This window comes from Dryobates pubescens, chromosome 10 (genome assembly GCF_014839835.1).
Source record: "Dryobates pubescens isolate bDryPub1 chromosome 10, bDryPub1.pri, whole genome shotgun sequence".
Classification (NCBI taxonomy): Eukaryota; Metazoa; Chordata; class Aves; order Piciformes; family Picidae; genus Dryobates; species Dryobates pubescens.
In genome coordinates this window covers 23141496-23160419 of record NC_071621.1, presented here as the reverse complement: position 1 = coordinate 23160419, position 18924 = coordinate 23141496, and the positions used below count along the sequence as shown (strand labels likewise).

The 18924-nt window shown below is 41.0% G+C and overlaps 1 protein-coding gene and 2 non-coding genes across 3 annotated transcripts; all 3 read left to right on the top strand.

Moving 5' to 3' along the window:
• The first annotated feature begins 11739 nt into the window (after window positions 1-11739).
• Window positions 11740-15677, top strand: RPL21 (ribosomal protein L21). Its single transcript, XM_009907055.2, has 5 exons — window positions 11740-11831; window positions 12422-12483; window positions 13800-13912; window positions 14501-14651; window positions 15543-15677. The coding sequence occupies exons 1-5, from the start codon at window positions 11765-11767 to the stop codon at window positions 15630-15632; spliced, it is 483 nt and encodes a 160-aa protein (XP_009905357.2). The 5' UTR covers window positions 11740-11764; the 3' UTR covers window positions 15633-15677.
• LOC128897493 (small nucleolar RNA SNORD102) lies at window positions 13485-13559 on the top strand. Its single transcript, XR_008462413.1, has one exon. It is a non-coding gene; the product is annotated as a small nucleolar RNA SNORD102 (small nucleolar RNA).
• Window positions 13971-14103, top strand: LOC128897504 (small nucleolar RNA SNORA27). The gene has a single exon (XR_008462424.1). It is a non-coding gene; the product is annotated as a small nucleolar RNA SNORA27 (small nucleolar RNA).
• Window positions 15678-18924: the final 3247 nt, after the last annotated feature.

Here is an 18924-nt window from a genome sequence, read left to right as displayed (position 1 = left end):
AACTGCAATCTTAAGTGAGTGAAACTGGATCCTTTTGGGGAACAGAAGAGACAAAACTGGAAATAGATTTGGAAAGTCATGTTCTATTCAAACCATCTTGTACCGACTAGCAGGTGTTAAACATCTGCATTAGCAGATTCATCTTTGCAAATTACATTGATGTTACATTTCAGAAAACACAGCTATTTTCATAACAGTTGTACATGCTCTCTGAGAGCCATGACTGGGGGGGGGGGGGGGGGGTGGTAGAATAGTTGGATATGGGAGGATTTGGGCAAGAAGTTACACAAGAGATACATTTTATTGATAGGTTCAAAAAGAATAAATTCAATCTTATTTGTAATCGTAAGACATTAATGAATTATTATCACAGAAAACAATACAAACTGTAAAATTTACAATACTAAAATTGTACAATAAATAAATATTATTTCATTCCATAGCACTTTTCATCAGTAAATCTCAGAATACTTTATAAAGAGGTGTGAGAAAGAATAATTATTAGACCACATCTGTACACTGAATAAATTAGGTGAGAGTTCTCTGACAGATTAAAATTTGCTCATTATGATTTTTCCCTTGCACTCATTTTGGAAGACTGATACTTTCCTCATGATGCTTTCCTCAGTAACAGTGTTGGGGTTTGTTGTTGTTTTTTTAAGTAGAGGGCAATATTTGTTTCTTGCAAAGTTCACACAGGGGGATATTTTGATACTGTAATTCTCACCGCTCATCTTATCTTGCCAAACATCTTGGCAAACAATTAACTTGTTATTAAACAAAGGATTACCAGTATCTGAAAAGATCAAAGAGAAAATAAGAAAAAAATCCATGCTACTAAACTGAATAAAAATTTCTACCAACAGCACTTAAAATATACATGAGGGAGGGAGACCCAGTAACACTAAAGAATTTAGTTGTATTGAAAATAACAGTATATTTCTAAACTATTATTATTATTATTATTTGAATTCTTAGCCTTCTAAAAGCAGCTGAAATTCTAACTGAAAATAAAATTACAGTTTTTAGAACTAGCTCATTATAAAATGGTAGCTCTTTTGAAAGATGTCATTGTATTTTGCAAGAGAAATGTGTATAGTTTGGGACTCAATGATAACCAATATGAAAGGACATGAGCCAGACAGAAAACTCTGTGCTTTCTGCCATTGTGCCACAAGTGTATTCAGGAATAAGGGTGTTTAATGTTGTAATTAAATATTCCCAATTATAGAAACTATTCTTTTAAAAATAATGGGTTTGATTCTCGACACAGGCACTAGGGAAGGCAGTGTCTCAGTAACTCCAGTTTCTCCTTAGCATGAAAACCTCAGGAATCAGTGACAGCTCTAACACTGGCTTGGAAAATCCACTACTAGAGGTAAAAAGTGCAAGACACTTCTTCAGTCTCTGTGTTCTCTACCAGAATACCAAGCAAAGCTTCCCACTGCAGTCAGCAAGATGGTATTTTTGTGATCTTTGCAGCAGTTCTCCCAAAGCAAGATTAACTGTCATGTAATAACAACAGTGACGCACAATATGACAACAGGCAGCCTCCAGGTGAAGAGTCTTTGTGTCCTTACAGTCTCCCACACTAATCAGTTCTCTGCAGTACCAAGATATAAAGGATTCTGAGGAGGAATATGCAAACCAGCATGCAGATAGCCACACAGTGGAAAAAAAAGATACATAAGAGGTAGAAAAAAAAATCCTGGAAACAGCTTTGCAGAGATAATAAAATTGCTAAAGAGCATTTACTGTTAATAGCCTGTGTTTTTCATGACACTAATGGGTGGTTAGTTATTTTTGTTTTAACTGAAACATATGTCACACTTTGCAGTATTTTGTGCTTCCGCTGATCTAAAGCTATTGTTCAAGCGCGTCTTGCAATCAGTTCTCAAACAATGCTCTCTTTGTCAGCAATACAGAAGTAGAATGATTTTGATTTCTTCTTCTGGAAGATTTATACCCTGGAAAACCCACAGTTCCCCTCTGTACTTGCAGATGGTCAGTTAAACACTCCCATCTGGTTATACTTGGTTTTCTCTGGCTATACTTAATTTTTTTCTAAAAAACCCCCAGCCAACCCACCCAACCCAACCAACCACAGTTTACTGCATGAGCAGCAGGACTAATAATGCTACATTTCATATGCACTTGTACCCTCTGTCTTTCTACTGCAGTAACCCAAGCATCACCTCTTTGTCCCCCTTGGCCTCATTTCCTCTTTCCATTTCCCCTGCAATTTCATTTCTTTTCCCCCTGCAGCACTTCTTCTTGCCATTTGCCCTCTCTTTGTTTTACCCTGTTTTGCCCCTTCACCTGCATTGCTTCTCTCCCTTGGATAAGCTGTGGTTGCCTTGGAGCAGCACACATGCTAATTAGCTCACATTCCTATTTTGCATATTTCACTAAGGACTCCACAGCGTTTCAAAAATATTAATGAAGTGATCCTTAACAACAATGCTGCTCCACAAATGCGCTCTATTTATTATTCCTGTTATACAGATAGGAAAGTTGGTCTAGTTTGGCCTTGGTTGGTTGTAGCTTGGTCAAGTTTAGCCTTTGTTAATTCTCCGTTTCACTTCTCCTTCACTGACTATTAATTTGTTCTTTTGTGGCTGTAGTGTTTGCTCTGAGCAGCTGTTGTCTCATTGACAGGAGCTGTCAGAGCATAGCCAACTCTTATTATTTCATTGCAAGCCCCGTGATATCTGATAGTTCCCTGGGTTCAGGTGATGAGGATTGCTTTGAGAAATTCACCTTTTGTTTATTATAAGAAGTTCATAGCTCAGTAAGCTAGAAAACTGAAAAATGATGGCAGTACTGAAAATGTTCAAAACAATGAAAATAAAAGCCCATGTATTTTTATTTTTAAATACAACTGTTTTAAAGCCTCTGTGCCTTGTGATATCATGGTGCCTGTCTCAGGTTCATCATTTGAGATACTAGCATGTGTAAGACTACAGAAGCTACAGACCATGGAGGCTGGCCTGTAAAAACCACAAATCACTCAGTGAAAGTTGACATTTTCTGACCAGAAATTCAAGCTCTGCTAAAGCACCTGGGGAAGAATAGATAATTGAAATTATAATAACATGTGAAGTCCTTTATTGCAGAGGACAGTGCTTTTCACTCCTGAAATTTCTGTATTTGATTATTGCTTCCTTTTCTTTCAAGAAAAAGGCTTTGAATTCAGGCTAGGATTTTCTTTTAGCATCTAGAAGATGTGGAACTAGAGTAAGACAATAATGTTTACTGAAAGACTGTTACAATCTGCTCGGTACTTCAGTTTGCAGTAACTGCGGTTACTTCATGAATTATTAAAGAGAGCAGTGTTTAGCACTGTTAAAATCATAAACATTCTACTTTGTGTATGTATTCATACAGAAAAGCAAATTTAGTTTGGCATAGTTTGTAGATAAATTTAGATTTGTGCTTTACTGGAATTCAGCTAACACCAAGTCGAAAACATTCCTTTACTTGAAATAAGAATAGCAATATTGTATATAGCCCTTCCCTTCCAGTCAAGGTTCTTTGCCATTTCATAAGCAATTAAAAACAATTATGTTAATGGCTTTGATTGGAAGAATGAGAAATGCAAATGGCTACCTTAGTGCCAATGTTTTAATACAATCATAGATTATTTATAGAGTAAGAAAATTACTCCATCTACATTTTTACTTTATCGCAGTATCACAGTATCACTAAGGTTGGAAGAGACCTCAAAGATCATCAAGTCCAACCTGTCACCACAGACCTCATGACTAGACCATGGCACCAAGTGCCACGTCCAATCCCCTCCTGAACACCTCCAGGGATGGTGACTCCACCACTTCCCTGGGCAGCACATTCCAATGGCGAATGACTCTCTTGGTGAAGAGCCTTCTCCTCACCTCGAGCCTAAACTTCCCCTGGCACAGCTTGAGACTGTGTCCTCTTGTTCTGGTGCTGATTGCTAGAGAGAAGAGACCAACCCCTTCCTGGCTACAACCACCTTTCAGGTAGTTGTAGAGGGCAATGAGCTCACCCCTGAGCCTCCTCTTCTCCAGGCTAAACAATCCCAGCTCCCTCAGCCTCTCCTCATAGGGCTTGTGCTCAAGGCCTCTCACCAGCCTCATTGCCCTTCTCTGGACACGTTCAAGTGTCTTGATGTATGCTCTTGTATCCATCAGGTATGCTGCTTTTTTAAACTACAGCACCTGATGTTGAGAAGCTGGAAGCATCACAGACTCAAAACAATCTCGGTAACCTATGGAGGTCTTTAGTCCAATCCCCTGCTCAAAGCAGATCCTCGAGTTTCAAGTAGCTCCAAGGATGTATATTCCACCACCTCTCTGAGCAACCTGGTTGAGTGACCACCTTTACATTAAAAACATTTTCATCGAGTCAGAAATTTCCTACATTCTAATTTCTGTCCATTGCCTCTTGTCTTTCTACTGTGCACACCTGCAAGTGTCTCTCTCAGTCTTCTCTGCATACTCCCTTGAGACAGAAGAACAGAGATAGATTTTGTTCTCCTTTGCCAGTTGAGCAAACTCACATCTTTAAGCTTCTTCTCATGGGTTTCTGTGCTTCAGCCCCATGACCATCTCGGTGGAACTCCACTGAGCTTGTTCCAGTATGTTCATATCTTTTGTATCCTGGGAAGCTCAGAACAGGATGCATACTCCAGATAAGATCTCACAAGTGCCAAATGGAGGGGAAGAATCCCTTGCCCTGCTGGCTAACCTCATGGTTAATAGTGTCCTGGATGTAGCTGACATTGCAGCATAAGCATATTGCTGTTGTTCACAGGGATCCTCAGGTGCTTTTTAGCAAAGCCCCTTTCCATACAGCCAGCCTTCAGCATGTTCTGTTGCATGGGGCTGCTTCCACCCAAGTGGAGGACTTCATGCTTGCCTGTCCTGAACTGCAAGTTTCCTGTCAGACCATTTCTCCAACCTGTCTCTGTCCCTCTCAATAGCAGCCTTGCACTCCAGATTTGACCACTCCCAACAATTAGGTATCATCTGCAAACTCACCTGAGAATGAGCACCAAAAAAACAGTTTTGCAATACAGTTTCAGTGAGATTTCATGTAAGTTCAACCTCAGTGTGCCATTACTATAAACTATTCTTATATATGATACTTGACATCAGGTATTACATTTCAGGAGCAAAGCTCATCTTCAGATCTACTTAAAACTCAGTCTCTTTGCCCTCCAAAGTTAAGCCTGTCTTGGACAACTGGCATAGGTTGAGCTTCGGTTAAAATTATACTCACAGTGAATAAAACAGTCACATGCTAGAAATCAGATAAGGAGAAGGTCAACTAAGTCTGGCCCTTGTCAGTCTGAAATTTTTCCTAGAGTATTTGTTTTGTTTATGCCAATCTACTTTAAAGTTATTAAAGGCCTATTCTGCCCTGTTTATTCCTTATAGACAAAAGTTCTTTGAAGAGACAGAATTTTTCCTGAGCAAAATCATCAAGAACTGACTTTTGACACCAAAATCACTGAGATTGCATGAGTATGAGATCAGAAAAAATTGTCTTCTAGTTCCTAGCTAGTAGTTTATGGACAAGCACTTAAACATTTACAGCCAGGAAAAAAAAAAAAACCAAACCTCAGGAGCTTAATGTTTTGTGCATTATGATCATCTTCAGTAATAAGAGGAAGTCTCTCAGAAATAATTGGTGCATAGTAAATAAGCTAACTGAGACCACTGTGTTTGTGGGAATGGGGGCAAATATACAGAGCCTGCTACCTGCCTGGAAGCTCTAAGAACCTGGATTATTTAGCTTAGTAAAATAAAGGTGTAGAAAGGATATTCTTCTGCATAAAGAATTACAGAAAAAGGGCAAACATTGTTTTCTTCTGGCCAGAAGTGCACATAAAATCAGACATAAACAAATAAAGAGAAAATAGCAGTATGTTCCTAATCATTAAGCCAGTTATTTCTTAAACTGCACTTAATAGCTTCCAGAAGGGCTAGCAAAGGGCTTAAGGGAGATTATGAAAGATCAGGTTTTTTAAACTATATTTTAATATAAATTCCATACTTGAATTCAACATGTTATTAAAAGAAAATCCCCACAAAAATCCCCACATGCAGATTTACTGCTGCCAGAAGCTCAGGTCCTCTACAACAAAGCAGCAAGAAGTGTCTGTAATTACCAGCTGTGTCAGCCAGCAAGGGGCTCATCACCTTTTGTCAAAACAACTAAATACAAAGAGAAACTGATGCTGACAATGTGAGGAGTTGCTTGCTCCTGGTTAGATGGGTTGGACTCAGGGGAGATTACACAGAGACAGGTGACCTGAAAGGAGTAGTAACGCTCATCAGAAGAAAACACTGCATTAATGAAACCAGTTTCCTGAGAAGTCACTCAGTAAGTGGCTCACTTAGTAAGGGAGGAAAGAGACATCAATTGCCTCTGAAATAACATTTGATAAATCTGAAGTTTGATAAATGGATTATATTATTTGGTACCCATGAGAAAGTGGTCACAATCACACAAGAGCTTCCTTGGAAGTTCCTGAAAATTTCACTATTGTCAGCAATGCAGCATTCACTGACATACATACACAAATACAATGCCATGCTATTCAAATAAGCAATTGAATGACAGAACTTTTTCAGCATTTCAGATTTTATGTGGCAATTGAGATAATGATGGGGGAAAGGCCATTTGTTTGGCTTCAGTATCAACATACCCCCATCTAGTAACATTCATAACTAGCAATTACTGTAGAAGTAGTATTAGTGTAATGAAACCTTTTACCCCTGCGTGATGTACTGGGCCCCATCACAATTCTTTTTGCCTTCATTTCTCTCAAAGGCACCCTGTCATTATTTTCCATTCCTCTTTCCATGGAGCACCTCACTGGCAATGCAGCTCAGCACAGCCACCTGTACTGGCACTTCTGCGATTCCACAGTGAGCACATTCAAGAGTTTGTACAGTCACTTCTAGAAAGTTATTGGTTCCTTAGCCACAATCTGTATTGATTTTAACTCCCATGAAACTAGGTACATTTACAGAATAGGTTTTGTGGATGTGGATTTGAACTACTAGAAATAAAATGTTAAGAGCTAGAAACACCAGGGAGCTAGAGGGAACAGAAGCGTGACTCTCTGATGCCACAACATGATCTTTCTGGAAAGAGTGAACAATGGAAGAACAGGATCAACTAAAGAGGTGACACAGATTACTTTGGTCAGTAACCTTTTGATCAAAAGCACAGAGCAGATGCTGCATTTCTATGAATGGAAGCCTACCATGGGGTAACCAATTAACAGTCTTGGTTTTCAATTTAGGCTCTTGGTGTTGCAGCGTTATCACAAGAGGAACTGCAGATTTCAGTCCCTTTATTTAACACCTATTCTCAGTTAATCCTGTTAAAATTTTGCTCCAGTCCTAATCAGATTTTTTTTTTTTTTTCATGTAACAAATGCATTAGAGGAGAGACACAGGAGACCTACACCCTACTGAAGGGGGAATATTTTTCATTTTTCATCTCAAAGCCCTTTACAAACTCTCATTAGTTTAATTTCCTTCCACAGCCCTGCTGAATAACCTAACACAGATGGAATGCCACACTCGAGAACTCTGTGTCTCTTGGTCCTCTGAGCACAGGAGCAAGCCAGATCCCACTGTGCATTAAAATTTCAGTGAAGGATTCCTGACAACCCCATGTGCAGAATAATCATAGAACATTTATTCCTTAGAGCAGTTGACCAGAAAGATGATGCAGAGAAGTGTCAGAAATGAAATGGGCTTCTCCCAGAGAAGATAGCAGAATCCTGACTATGGGAGCTTGGAGACTAGGAAAGTTTTTTGGCATGGTATTTCCCATTTTGAAAAAACAAAGTGATGTTTACCTAGTGCCCACTCCTTTGACTTTGAATGAGCCCTCCCTTTCAAGGTCCTTTCACCAGCAACTTTTGAACTGGCTCCCACTGAAGCTGCTTTCCCTGTCTTGCTCTACCTCCAAGCCAGAGAGAGTAAGAGGGAAATAGTTTACCATGGTGTAGCAAGATTTCCAAAGTACATTAACGGGTTGAGCACCTACCTGGGACCTATATGGGGTTTTAGATCTTCATGTTAAACTAGATGTTGTCACTTGCATTCATCCCAGTCTTGAGGATGTGGTGTTTCTGAAGCAGAACCAGATGTGATGTTTGCTCTACAGCTTAGGAGAAATTGGAATCAGCATCCCACAACTGCAATTTGATCAAGAAAAAGTAGTATGGGCTGGATTTCTGAGAGGATGAGACAGGGCAGCATGAGGAGCACTGGCAGTCTGGAATGCAGAGCTGCAGGTCCCCTCTTACCTGCTTTGCTGCTAGCTCCAGTTTGCAGAGCAGAACTCGGCCCACAACTTGTGCAATTTTATCTGCTGGAGACAGCCATTATTAAGAAATCTTTTTGTGAGCAACACACAAAGGCTCTGCAGTCCTTAGGTGCTCAGTAGGCCACTGTATTGGGAGACCATTTATCAGATGTTGGTATAGGGGACAGACTGATAGACTTCTAGATCAAACCCAGACGGCACGTGCAGTGAGCGATTTGATGGAGACAAACACGACTGCTTCTTTCAAAAGCAGAGCTAAAGAAGGATGTGCTAATGAAAGCAAATTTTACAAATAAAACCATTACTGAAATTTTGAATAAACATTTCACTCAATTTATTCAGGAAAGGTAGCAAATCCTGAATGTCTTACTTGGCCCCATCTAAAGCAGAGTTCAATTAAGTTCACAGTTACTGCTCCCTTATGAATTACGCTTACATGCTTTATATGCGGACATGAGTTTCAACACGTGGAGTTTCTTGCCCATTCCTTCCTGCTCCATGTGGAGATTTGCCCTCTATGTAAATTACTAGCAAGAGTAAGGCATTCAGCTCACTGAAAATACCCATCTTCCTTTATTCAATAATGCCTTTTAGGATTTGGCATGCTGTCTTTACTTTGCTTGATAGCCTCCCTAAAAATCTATCTGCTGCCAATATGCTTCCCCACCTAAAAGCTGTTCAGGCTTATAACTATCTTCACACTTGGAAAGGTTTCATGGTGCCTAGGCTGACTGTATATTAAATGATACAGATTTTCTCTGTGTAGATATCAGGTGCTGTAAATTCTGAATTTTTCATGGTGCAGAGCTGGAATAGAGATGCATTTTTCTAAATGTACTATTTTACTCAAGAGATTTCATGTGCAGACAGAGCCTCTGTCATAACATGCCACGCCAGCTAGCTCTGCAGGCAGAACCTGACACTGTATTTAACACTCCATATCCATTCTTGTGATCCATAAATATTAAACTAGCTTTAAAATGACGATAGAAGGGGCTTAAGTTTTGCAAGACAACCTTAGAATAATTGTGAAGTTAGTCAGAGGATCAAGTAAGTTTTTATATGCTGCTTTAAGTTATCATCCCTCCCCTAAATTAAATAAGTGCTTCCCTCATTCCAAACAAAAAACTCCTGCAGCAGAGCAACTACTGCTTGAGACAAGTTTTGAGCTGTCCCTGCGTGTTTAGCTCAGGGGAGGGAGGCCCTTTTTTTGACTCACTCCCGCCTGCAATCCGCTTCCCATGATGATTCCTGTCTGCTCTAATATTGATGATGCACAAACACAATGAGTCACTCTGCCAACTCTGGAAGCTGCTCACCAGTCCGCTGCATTTTCAGGCACCACACAGCTGATGCAACCTGTGGCCATGTAAAGGCTCTTTGTTGAGAATTCATACTTGATTTATCTTTGTGGAGACATCTGCCACAAAAATTGCAGATTATGGCATTATAAGAAACCTCATTACAACAATAAGAATTTCCAAACCTGAGCAGCCTCTTTGCTTCTGCTGTTGGTTTGCTTCTCCCATCACGCTCTCCTGACCAGGACTACCTGGATCTACAGTCAGGCAGCTGTCACCAAAACACAGTAGTGGAAGGTTCACATTAATACAAATGTAAATTCTGGTGTACTTCTTTAATGTTAGCAAACAACTTCTTGTACTCTGGATTTAATCTTGGAATGTACTTTTTTGGCACAGTCAAGCCATTCAAAAGCAATTAGAAGTAATTAAAATGAGGTATAGCGGTATTTCCCTGGGACATGAGCAGTCTAGCAGAGATCTGGGGTTCTCAGCACTGAACAAAGCTTCTGGTGCAGTGAATAGGGTTAGCATCCTGGTTCCAGTAAAGAAAGGTAAGTGGGGTCTTATGCAAAGAATTGAGTACATCCCCAAACTGTCCTTAAATAGTTTTGGGGAGTGAGAAGCACCATAACCACTGCATTTGTTGGCAGGAAACTTAGGCTGTTTTTAAAGGGCAGCCAAAGTCTTTGTACGATTTATTAGGACAAAGTGGCCACCCCACTGTCAAACTTCTCTTCGTCCGTCTCACAGCACAGCCATGAGAAAAAAATTACATTTGTCTCGGCTCCAGCAAAAGAATCAAACTTCTACCACGGCAGTTCCGTGGTTGTTTATCAGGATGAGCTTACGTAGCTTCCTTGCGAAGCCGTACCTCAGGCAAGGGAAGGCGGGCATAGCAGGCAGACAGACAAGCAAATCAGGCGGGACAGGGGGCAGCTCCCAGGGAGTTTTTGTCAGGCGCGGCGCGGGCAGCCTTGCGAAGGCCTCGCTGTTAAGGGCGGCCGCGGGCCCGCCTCTTCCTTTTTGCCCCAGCCGCCATTTTGAGGGCACACGCGGTGAGTTGCGCGGAGCCCCGCTCACCGTGTTCAGGTGCTTCCGCGGGTCCGCGTAGCGGCGGGAAGGCGGCCGAGTTGCACTGGCGGCGGGAGAGGGTGGGCTCCGGCTGTGGGCGGCGAGTCTTTGGCGCAGGGCGCCAGGAGGGAGGAGGAGGGCGCAGGAGGGAGGAGGCCGCGGCATGCAGGCGTGTTGCGGGGCGCTGGCCTGGGCCAGCAGAATGCTGAGGGATGAAGGGAAGAAAGGGGTCCGCAGCGGGTGCGGTAGTGGAGGGGTGGGGAGGCGGTAGTGGTCCTGTTCAGCGCCGCGGCCGCCAGCGGGATGGTGGGGCCTGGAGAGCGGCTCCGCTCCGGCGGGATGGCTGCGGCAACTCCTTTGGGTAGGCCTCAGGGTGAGGACCGCTGGTTGCGGCGGTACTCGAATTTCGTTAACCTGCCTGGTAGCCGTCGTCCCCTTTGGCCTGCAAAGTGTTTACGCCGCGTGGCGAATAGAACGGTGGGGATACTGATCTTTGCGTGCCGTGTAAGGAGAGCGGGAGGGAGCTGGGCTTAATGGACCTGGAGCAGAGTTCCTGACAGTGCATGATCAAGAAGACAGATTCTGGTGGTTGACAGAGGCACGTGGCAGGAGCACCACATGTCTGACTTAAGTCAAAATGAGACGCTTACATTGGGTGCAAAGAGAAACTTTTTTGTCATTAGGGCAAGCCATACCTCTCAAACAGACCGCTCAGGGAGGTCATGCAGTGGTTTCTCTCCATCCTTGAAGGATTTTAAGCCCTGAGCAACCTGGTCTGATCTCATAGCAGACACTGCAGGAGGTTGAGCTAGGTGACTTGCTAGCATCCATTCTAACCTGAGTTACTCTGTGGTCCTATAAATAACCATTTTCTATGAATGCCTAAGCTAACAACATTGCTTGATTTGACACAGTAATTGGGAAGTGATGTCATTGTGAATAATCTTAAAGACTTGATTTTTCTGAATTATCTGAGCATACTATTAGGCAAGAATTCAGTGAATGAACTAGTAGTTCTGAATAATTTGCATTTGTTTGTACAGTAATCAGACAAAATGACGAACACAAAGGGAAAGAGGAGGGGGACTCGTTATATGTTCTCAAGGCCCTTCCGCAAGCATGGTGAGTATACCTTGTGGCAAGAATGCTGCGTTAAGTTGCAGTACCTAAGTAGCGTTTGTAACAGAGTGGTTTGTGTTCAAGAATATGTGACAACTTAGGCTAAAAACTGTAGAATTTGATGTAAGTGAAACTCCCAGCTCTTACAGTTTATACATTGGTATTCTGATTGCTTGACAATAATGCTAATTCTGTGAGTGGTTGAAAATAAATTTGAAGAAAATATTTCAGTAGCTAACACTTAAAATGTACACATTTTGTTGCCTTTTAGCAATGAACAGTGGTAATAACAGTGTTCACAGTGAAGTAGAAAATAGTGTAATCCCTTTTCAACTTCTGTGTTAGCAATGGGATTAAAGTTGCAATTCTTCCTGATTTAGGTGTTTTATTTTTTAATTGGGAGTGCATGAGGAGGCAGTTACTACTTAAAAGAAAAGATGCTTTGCTTTCTCAGTTTTGTGGATTTGAAATGAATTACAATATGAGCTACTTAAGAGAACTTTACCAACTGCGTGATTATTTTGTCCCCCACCCCATTTTGTGTGTGTGGAACCTGGGCTTCATCAGTATCCAAATTTGTCTCTCTTTAACAGGAGTTGTCCCTCTGGCTACCTATATGCGTATCTACAAGAAGGGTGATATAGTCGATATCAAGGTACTTTGTACAATGCTATGTAATAAAATGCTAAAGCACTGTAATCCTTTTCAGTCTCCAGTTTCTCAAGGTGGTCTTTTTATATTGACTGGTGTGTAAACAACAAGTACTTGCTGCTGTTATTTGAAGCAGTACTGGAATGACAGTGCTATTGAACCAATAGTAATGTTTCAGTGTCACATCTGTGGGGTTATATGTATATATGAAAAAACAATAAATCTGGATGTACTTTGTTATTATGGGCTCAACTGAAAAAAACTGAGTGAAAGTTGCCATATCTAGTATTGAGTTGCTGTGTGGTTGGTGCCTACCAGCACTACTTTCTAAGAAACCTCAGCTGTTATTTTAGTAAATCATAGAATCAATAAGGTTGGAAAAGACCTCAGAGATCATCAAATCCAACCTGTCACCCAAGATCTCTTGACTACTAAACCATGGCACCAAGTGCCACATCCAGTCCCCTCTTGAACACCTCTAGGGATGGTGACTCCCTGGGCAGGCTATTCCAACAACTAAAAACTCTCTCTGTGAAGAACTTTTTCCTCACCTCGAGTCTAAACTTCCCCCGGTGCAGCTTGAGACTGTGTCCTCTTGTTCTGAAATGTCATGTTTCACCCAATTTGCACCTAAGTTTATGGATGGTGTACCTGATAGATACCTCTGTCTCTGTGCACAGGGATGGTGATTGCAAAGCCACATTAAAACTAGAAACGAAGAAATGTAAGGATGTGACACATGTATTAATACAAGGCGGGGGTGGAACCTAAGCAACATTTCCCATCCTTGGTAGATTCTAGAACTTGTTTAAAATCAGCAATACTCTAAAAATTAAGTAGTTGTGAATCTGAAAGCCTTTCACCAAGGGTTGTTTCTTGGTGAATCCTTTAATTTGAAATGCAGAGTTTTCATACCAGTCACACATTCGGTGTGTAATGTACTTGGTTGTTGTTTGACTCTTGCAGAACTGTACTGTTCATGATTAATGCTTCTTGACACCCTGGAGCTTGATGATGATTGTCTCCTGTGATTGCTTGCTGAAAGCAAAGTGATCAGTCCTTTCACCGACACTGAAAGCAACCAGAATTGTCATGGCAAAATTTGGTAGTCTTTGAATACAACATTCATGGCTCTATGTTCTAATTTATGAATTAAATGGGAGTATTTTGAAAGCAGTCACAAGTAAATTGAAGTGTGTATTTTAAATAACTATTGAAAGAGAAGCCCTCGATGGGTTTGTAGGGTGTGTTTTCTTTGGTGTTTTTTGTTGTCTGTCTTTTTCAGGTTAAATTTTACACTCTTGTTTTATCTCCCAACAGGGTATGGGTACTGTTCAAAAAGGTATGCCCCACAAGTGTTACCATGGCAAGACGGGAAGAGTATATAATGTTACTCAACATGCTGTGGGCATTATTGTTAATAAGCAGGTCAAGTAAGTAATGAAATTCCATGTATTGCATCTTTGTATTTGGGAAAGTTATCTGTAATTGCACCCTCCTTTCACTTTGCCAATTAGACAGTTATTGTCTTTATTGGTCATTCAAGGTGGGTAAAGTGTTTATCCTTTTTATAACCCAAGCAAATGATGCTCATTTGACTTGGATCCTGTCAGAGGAAACATTTTTTTTTTTCTGTGCTTAAAGTGACATTACCAAATGGGGTTTTTCAGCCAACTTTCACATTGGTGCTGAAGTCCTTTTAAAATATTAGTGTAGCTTTTTCAGCTGGATTTTGCACAGCTCAGTCAAAAAGGGCAAGTTGGGGTTTATCCAGGAACTGGAGTACAGTGGTGATAAAATTCTGTGTGTGCTACAAGGTTAAAATTGTGTTCTCCACAACTTTAATCTAAATTGTCAGCACATTGTTATGTATTAATAAGCTTTTAGTTACAGAAGTTATATCTGATTTGCATCAACAGTGTATTGATCTTGTGGAGTTACTTATGTAAGGGCCATAAAACTAGCTTCAAAATAGCCTTTTATTCAAATGCCATAGATTAAAAACTCATTTCCTGTCTCAGGGGCAAGATTCTTGCCAAAAGAATTAATGTGCGCATTGAGCACATTAAACATTCCAAGAGCAGAGACAGCTTTCTGCAGCGTGTGAAGGAGAATGAAAAGAAGAAAAAGGAAGCAAAAGAAAAAGGCATTTGGGTTCAGCTGAAACGTCAGGTAACCATTTTATTGTATTTGACATGTTGTTAATTCAGTTCACAGAAATACACAAGTAGAATCAAACCAGTTGAGTAAAACGTTGCCTCTGAAAACAAGAGTGTTAAATCTGTAAACTGAGTTTTCTCTCTTCGGAAAACAACAACAAAAACACATGGAAACACCACCACCCCACCCACCCCCCCAACAAACAAAACCAAAACCCACCAAAAAAACACTCCATGTGAGTGAAGCTGCTTACACCGTTCTGGAAAGTCTTACTCTGTGGCAGATTGTGTTGGAAGTGTCTTCTTGCCACCACCCTCACTTGGGTTCTCAGTCCTTTTGTACGGGAGGTTGGTTTGCTTTTCCCCAAGAGTATAGTGTGGCAGCATGCCTGTACCTGAGCTGTCTGGTGTGTTTGGTGCCTGACTAGAGCTGTGCTGGTTTTGGATGGAAGCTGCAGCCCTGGCTGTGAGTGAAGAGACAGATGCTTCCTTCTCTGTTGCTGATTTGCAGCACGAAGCTGTACCTGACTTAGAGGATCAGTGGTTTGGGGTTTTTTGTTCAGCTGAGTTTAGATGCAGCAGCTTCTTTAAGAAAAGAATTAATAGCTATACTTCAGAGAGGAAATAATGGCCCTTGCTTCTGGAACCATAGGGTACAGGGTTAATTTGGATTAGTAAATTGCAGAGCATACAGTGTCTTGTTTTTTCTTTTAGCAATTAAAATGTAGCACATTTTAACAAATCATTTTCTTACTACTATTTGAATGAAATTTTCAAGATACTAGAATGATGAAATTGCTGTAATGTGTATATTGTAATGTGTTAAATCAAAATGAATCTTCTGTAAGGTTGCTTTTGAGGTACCGTGTCATGAGGCCTTTTTTTTTTGTCTTCCTGTTTACAGCCTGCTCCACCAAGAGAAGCACACTTTGTGAGAACTAATGGCAAGGATCCAGAGCTGCTGGAGCCCATTCCCTACGAATTTATGGCATAATGCACATGTGAAAAAAAATAAATTAAAGGTCTGGTTTTGGACAAGTATATGTGATTGTGGCTGATGATGTTTTTTGGAACAGATGCTTTAGAAAACTTGTCTTTATTGAAATTTATCTTGCCTTACATGATGCTTGGCCATTTAAATCATTATAGCTTTTGTTGATCAGTTGTTTACATAGACCATAAATCCTGGGAATGCTGAAATCTTTAGTGATGATCGTGAGATGATAATGAGAGGACATGGAATATTTCACCAGTAAACTAAGAGCATATACCAGGAGTTGTACAGTGTCACAGGTTAATTTTTGTGTGGGAAAAGAGGCAGTGGCTTTGGGTTTCATTGATACAAGGTTTTGGCTAAGGGGCTTCAGTTTTAGTACCAAACAATAGCAGAAACAGTTTTTTGAAGGTAACCATGTGGCAAACAGCTGTGGACAGATTTTGGTGTTTTATCCCTGTAACCTGCAACAGAGAATGTGTTGTTTTTTGTGGTTTTTTTAGAACATCCTCAGGCTGATAAGAATTCTTGATAAATAGTAGTAGTTTAAAATGAGGCTTCAATTCCAAAACCCTTAGCCTGTGTAATTTAATTTTTATTATTGTGTTTGGCATAACTGAATGCTTGCATTTTGTTTGTTGTGTCTGGTGAACCTAAACATCTACCTGGATGTTCCAATGCATTCCTCTCATCCAGTGATTTTAGCAATGCTGCCCCAAAAACCCAGTGCTACCTGGCAGGGTGTTTTCTATAGAAGAACATCTTCAGCCTGCTACTTAGTAACATGTCTGTGTGACCTTTGTTTGAAACATTGTGGAGCTTTCTAAACTGCTGTAGGTAACCTGGTCTGTTAGCTTTGAAAATGCACAAATTTAAGCTTAACTGTCCTAGATGTTGATAAATGATAAACCTTTTAAATGCGATGTAAAGTATTGCTTAGCTACCTTAAGTAAGCTATGCAAAACTGTCTGCATGTAGAGAGAGTAAAATACTAGAGAAGTAGTGACCTCAAGCAATTTGGTAGCTATTGACTTGAAAATTACTGATAAATCAATTGCAGAACAGCTAGCAGGGCTTGGGAGTGAGAAATTGAGAGGCGATGAGGTTTGCTTTTTTTCCCTATTTCTGAACTGCCTTAAGCAGAAGTGTCAAATCATGTACGGATTGCTTATAGATTTAGGGATTAATGGCTGTTTACATTTACCTCACATTCAAGTTCCTTTCTTGTGGAACACGGGTTTTGGATGTTGAAGTCATTGTCCAGCTTGGCCTGGTATTTAAGGGTTACAGGCATTAGGCACTGGAGATTTGGAAGTCCTAATGAGCAAATGCTATGTTTGAAGTTTCTCCAGGCTCCCAAAATAGAAGATGGAGCAGACTGTGTAGTTGGAATTGCTTTGGAAATGCTTTGAAGGTGATGGAGCAAAGCTCACCCATTCACATGTGTGGACATGACACCAGTACTCTGCTTTGACAGCATATATATTGGATGTGGAGTGCATCATCTCCTGAAGCAAGGCTGAGATAAATCTTCCACTGTCACAGCTTATGCCCTTAGCTTTGATGATCAAGCAGGGTTTTCTTGGAGCAGCTGGATTTGTACACTAAGAGTTTGATCTTTGGCTTGTCAGTTTCCACAGCATTTGGCTTACAAGGTAAACATCCTTTTTCCATCAGGCTTTGTGCCCAGAGGAGTCAAGCAGAAGGCTATTTTGGGTACAGTCTTTTGTCATGGCATTTTTGATGTTTCTCATGCATGCCTGTGAGTTATTTTGGTTCTGTTGCTGGTTGTACTTGTGTGTCAGGATTGCAGTGGATTAGCTTCTAACATCATGAGGATATGGTTAACACTAAGTGGTGGGTAGTTGTAAACTCTTTGAATTTATTGTCAACAATCTGGAATAGTAAGACTAGACAGCATACCGTAGTCTCATTTAAGAGCTGTGCTTCCAGAGAACTCAGTATTGCAACAGTTTTCAATTTATTTAGTCTCAGTGTTTTTAAGGTCACTATGCTGACAATAGATGCTCATAAATGCATATTTGGAAGATGTGTGTGGGCTGGGAGGAGGAGGGAATGTTTTCCTTGGTCAGGCTTCCCAGAAATGACCAAAAATGAAACTGGGTTTATACAGGAAGAGAATAGCCTTTTTTGGTTTTTGTTTTAGTGTTTGAAAATAGAACAAATTAACCAAGGCTTAATCCATCTTGGGTTTGTAGACACTACCTGTTAGGTGCATTCAGTGTAGTGATGGTTTTCCTGGTAATCTCAGGTTTGCAGAAACGTAGCCCAGATGCTTGGATATCTTGGTATGTGCTGTTGAAGTTTGCATCCTGTGTCGTCTTCTGTCCTGCTTGCACAGTCCTGACAAAAGAGGGAGACCTGTGAAGTAACAAGTTGCTGAAGAACTGCGTGTCAGGACATCTCCAGTTATGAAACCAGTGTGTTAAATTGAAATGCATCCTTGATAGAAGATAACGGGTTTAAGTGTATGCAGAACTTGCAGAAGGTTTGGGAGGAAGGGGAGTGATTTTTGGCAGTTGAACTGTGCCTCTCTGAGTAGAGGAAGTAGGTTTCCTTATGGTGTTTGGAGTGGCAAGTCCACTCCCCTTGGACTCCTGGAAGATTTTTCCCATGCTGGACCCATAAGCTGTAACCAGTTCTCCATGGTCCTGTTTTAAGGCATACCTAGCAAGCAAAACCATGCTAAATATGCTAGCTGCAGGCTTAGTGTTTCCTCTTTGCACTGGGGACAGGTGAATTTTGTTTCATTCCACACTACTTAGTTGGCATTGTGGAGAACTGTCAGTTTCTCATAATTGGGCACACACTGAGTTAGCAGAATTTGGGAATCCTGAGTTGAAAAGCCAGTTTCACAGAAGTTCAGTACATGTTACCTGTTTTCCAGTCCCCTTCTAGCTCAGACTTCATTGTCCTGGAGCTGGTGGGCAGGCTGTCCCTATGCAATGTTCAGAGACTAAAGTGCTTCTGGATTAGCCCAAACTCTGACAGTTCATTGTAGTGCTTTTTCTGTTCCATGGAGCCTGATGAGGAGGTAGGAGCTGAGCTGTCTCCTTTTCCAGGTTCTACCACCTTGAACCTTTCCATCTGGTTCCCTGCCAAAAGCTGTCATCTCTTAGAGGAGAAACAAACCTGAGCTGTCAAGTGTGTTTTAGTTTATTGGTGACACTAAGGCCTGAGATTTCCTAAGGATTGTGTAGGCAGTGTTAGTACTACTGCTGTGTGTGAACTGGAAGGTTCAATGAAAGAACCAAGGAGAAGCCATGCTCCT

What these genes read in the sequence shown, in the direction of transcription:
- RPL21 (XM_009907055.2), top strand. Translation starts at nt 11,765, where the DNA reads ATGACGAACACAAAGGGAAAGAGGAGGGGGACTCGTTATATGTTCTCA. An exon ending in AAGGCCCTTCCGCAAGCATG is followed by an intron (nt 11,832 to 12,421) that starts GTGAGTATACCT and finishes TCTCTTTAACAG; the next exon opens with GAGTTGTCCCTCTGGCTACC. An exon ending in GGGTTCAGCTGAAACGTCAG is followed by an intron (nt 14,652 to 15,542) that starts GTAACCATTTTA and finishes TCCTGTTTACAG; the next exon opens with CCTGCTCCACCAAGAGAAGC.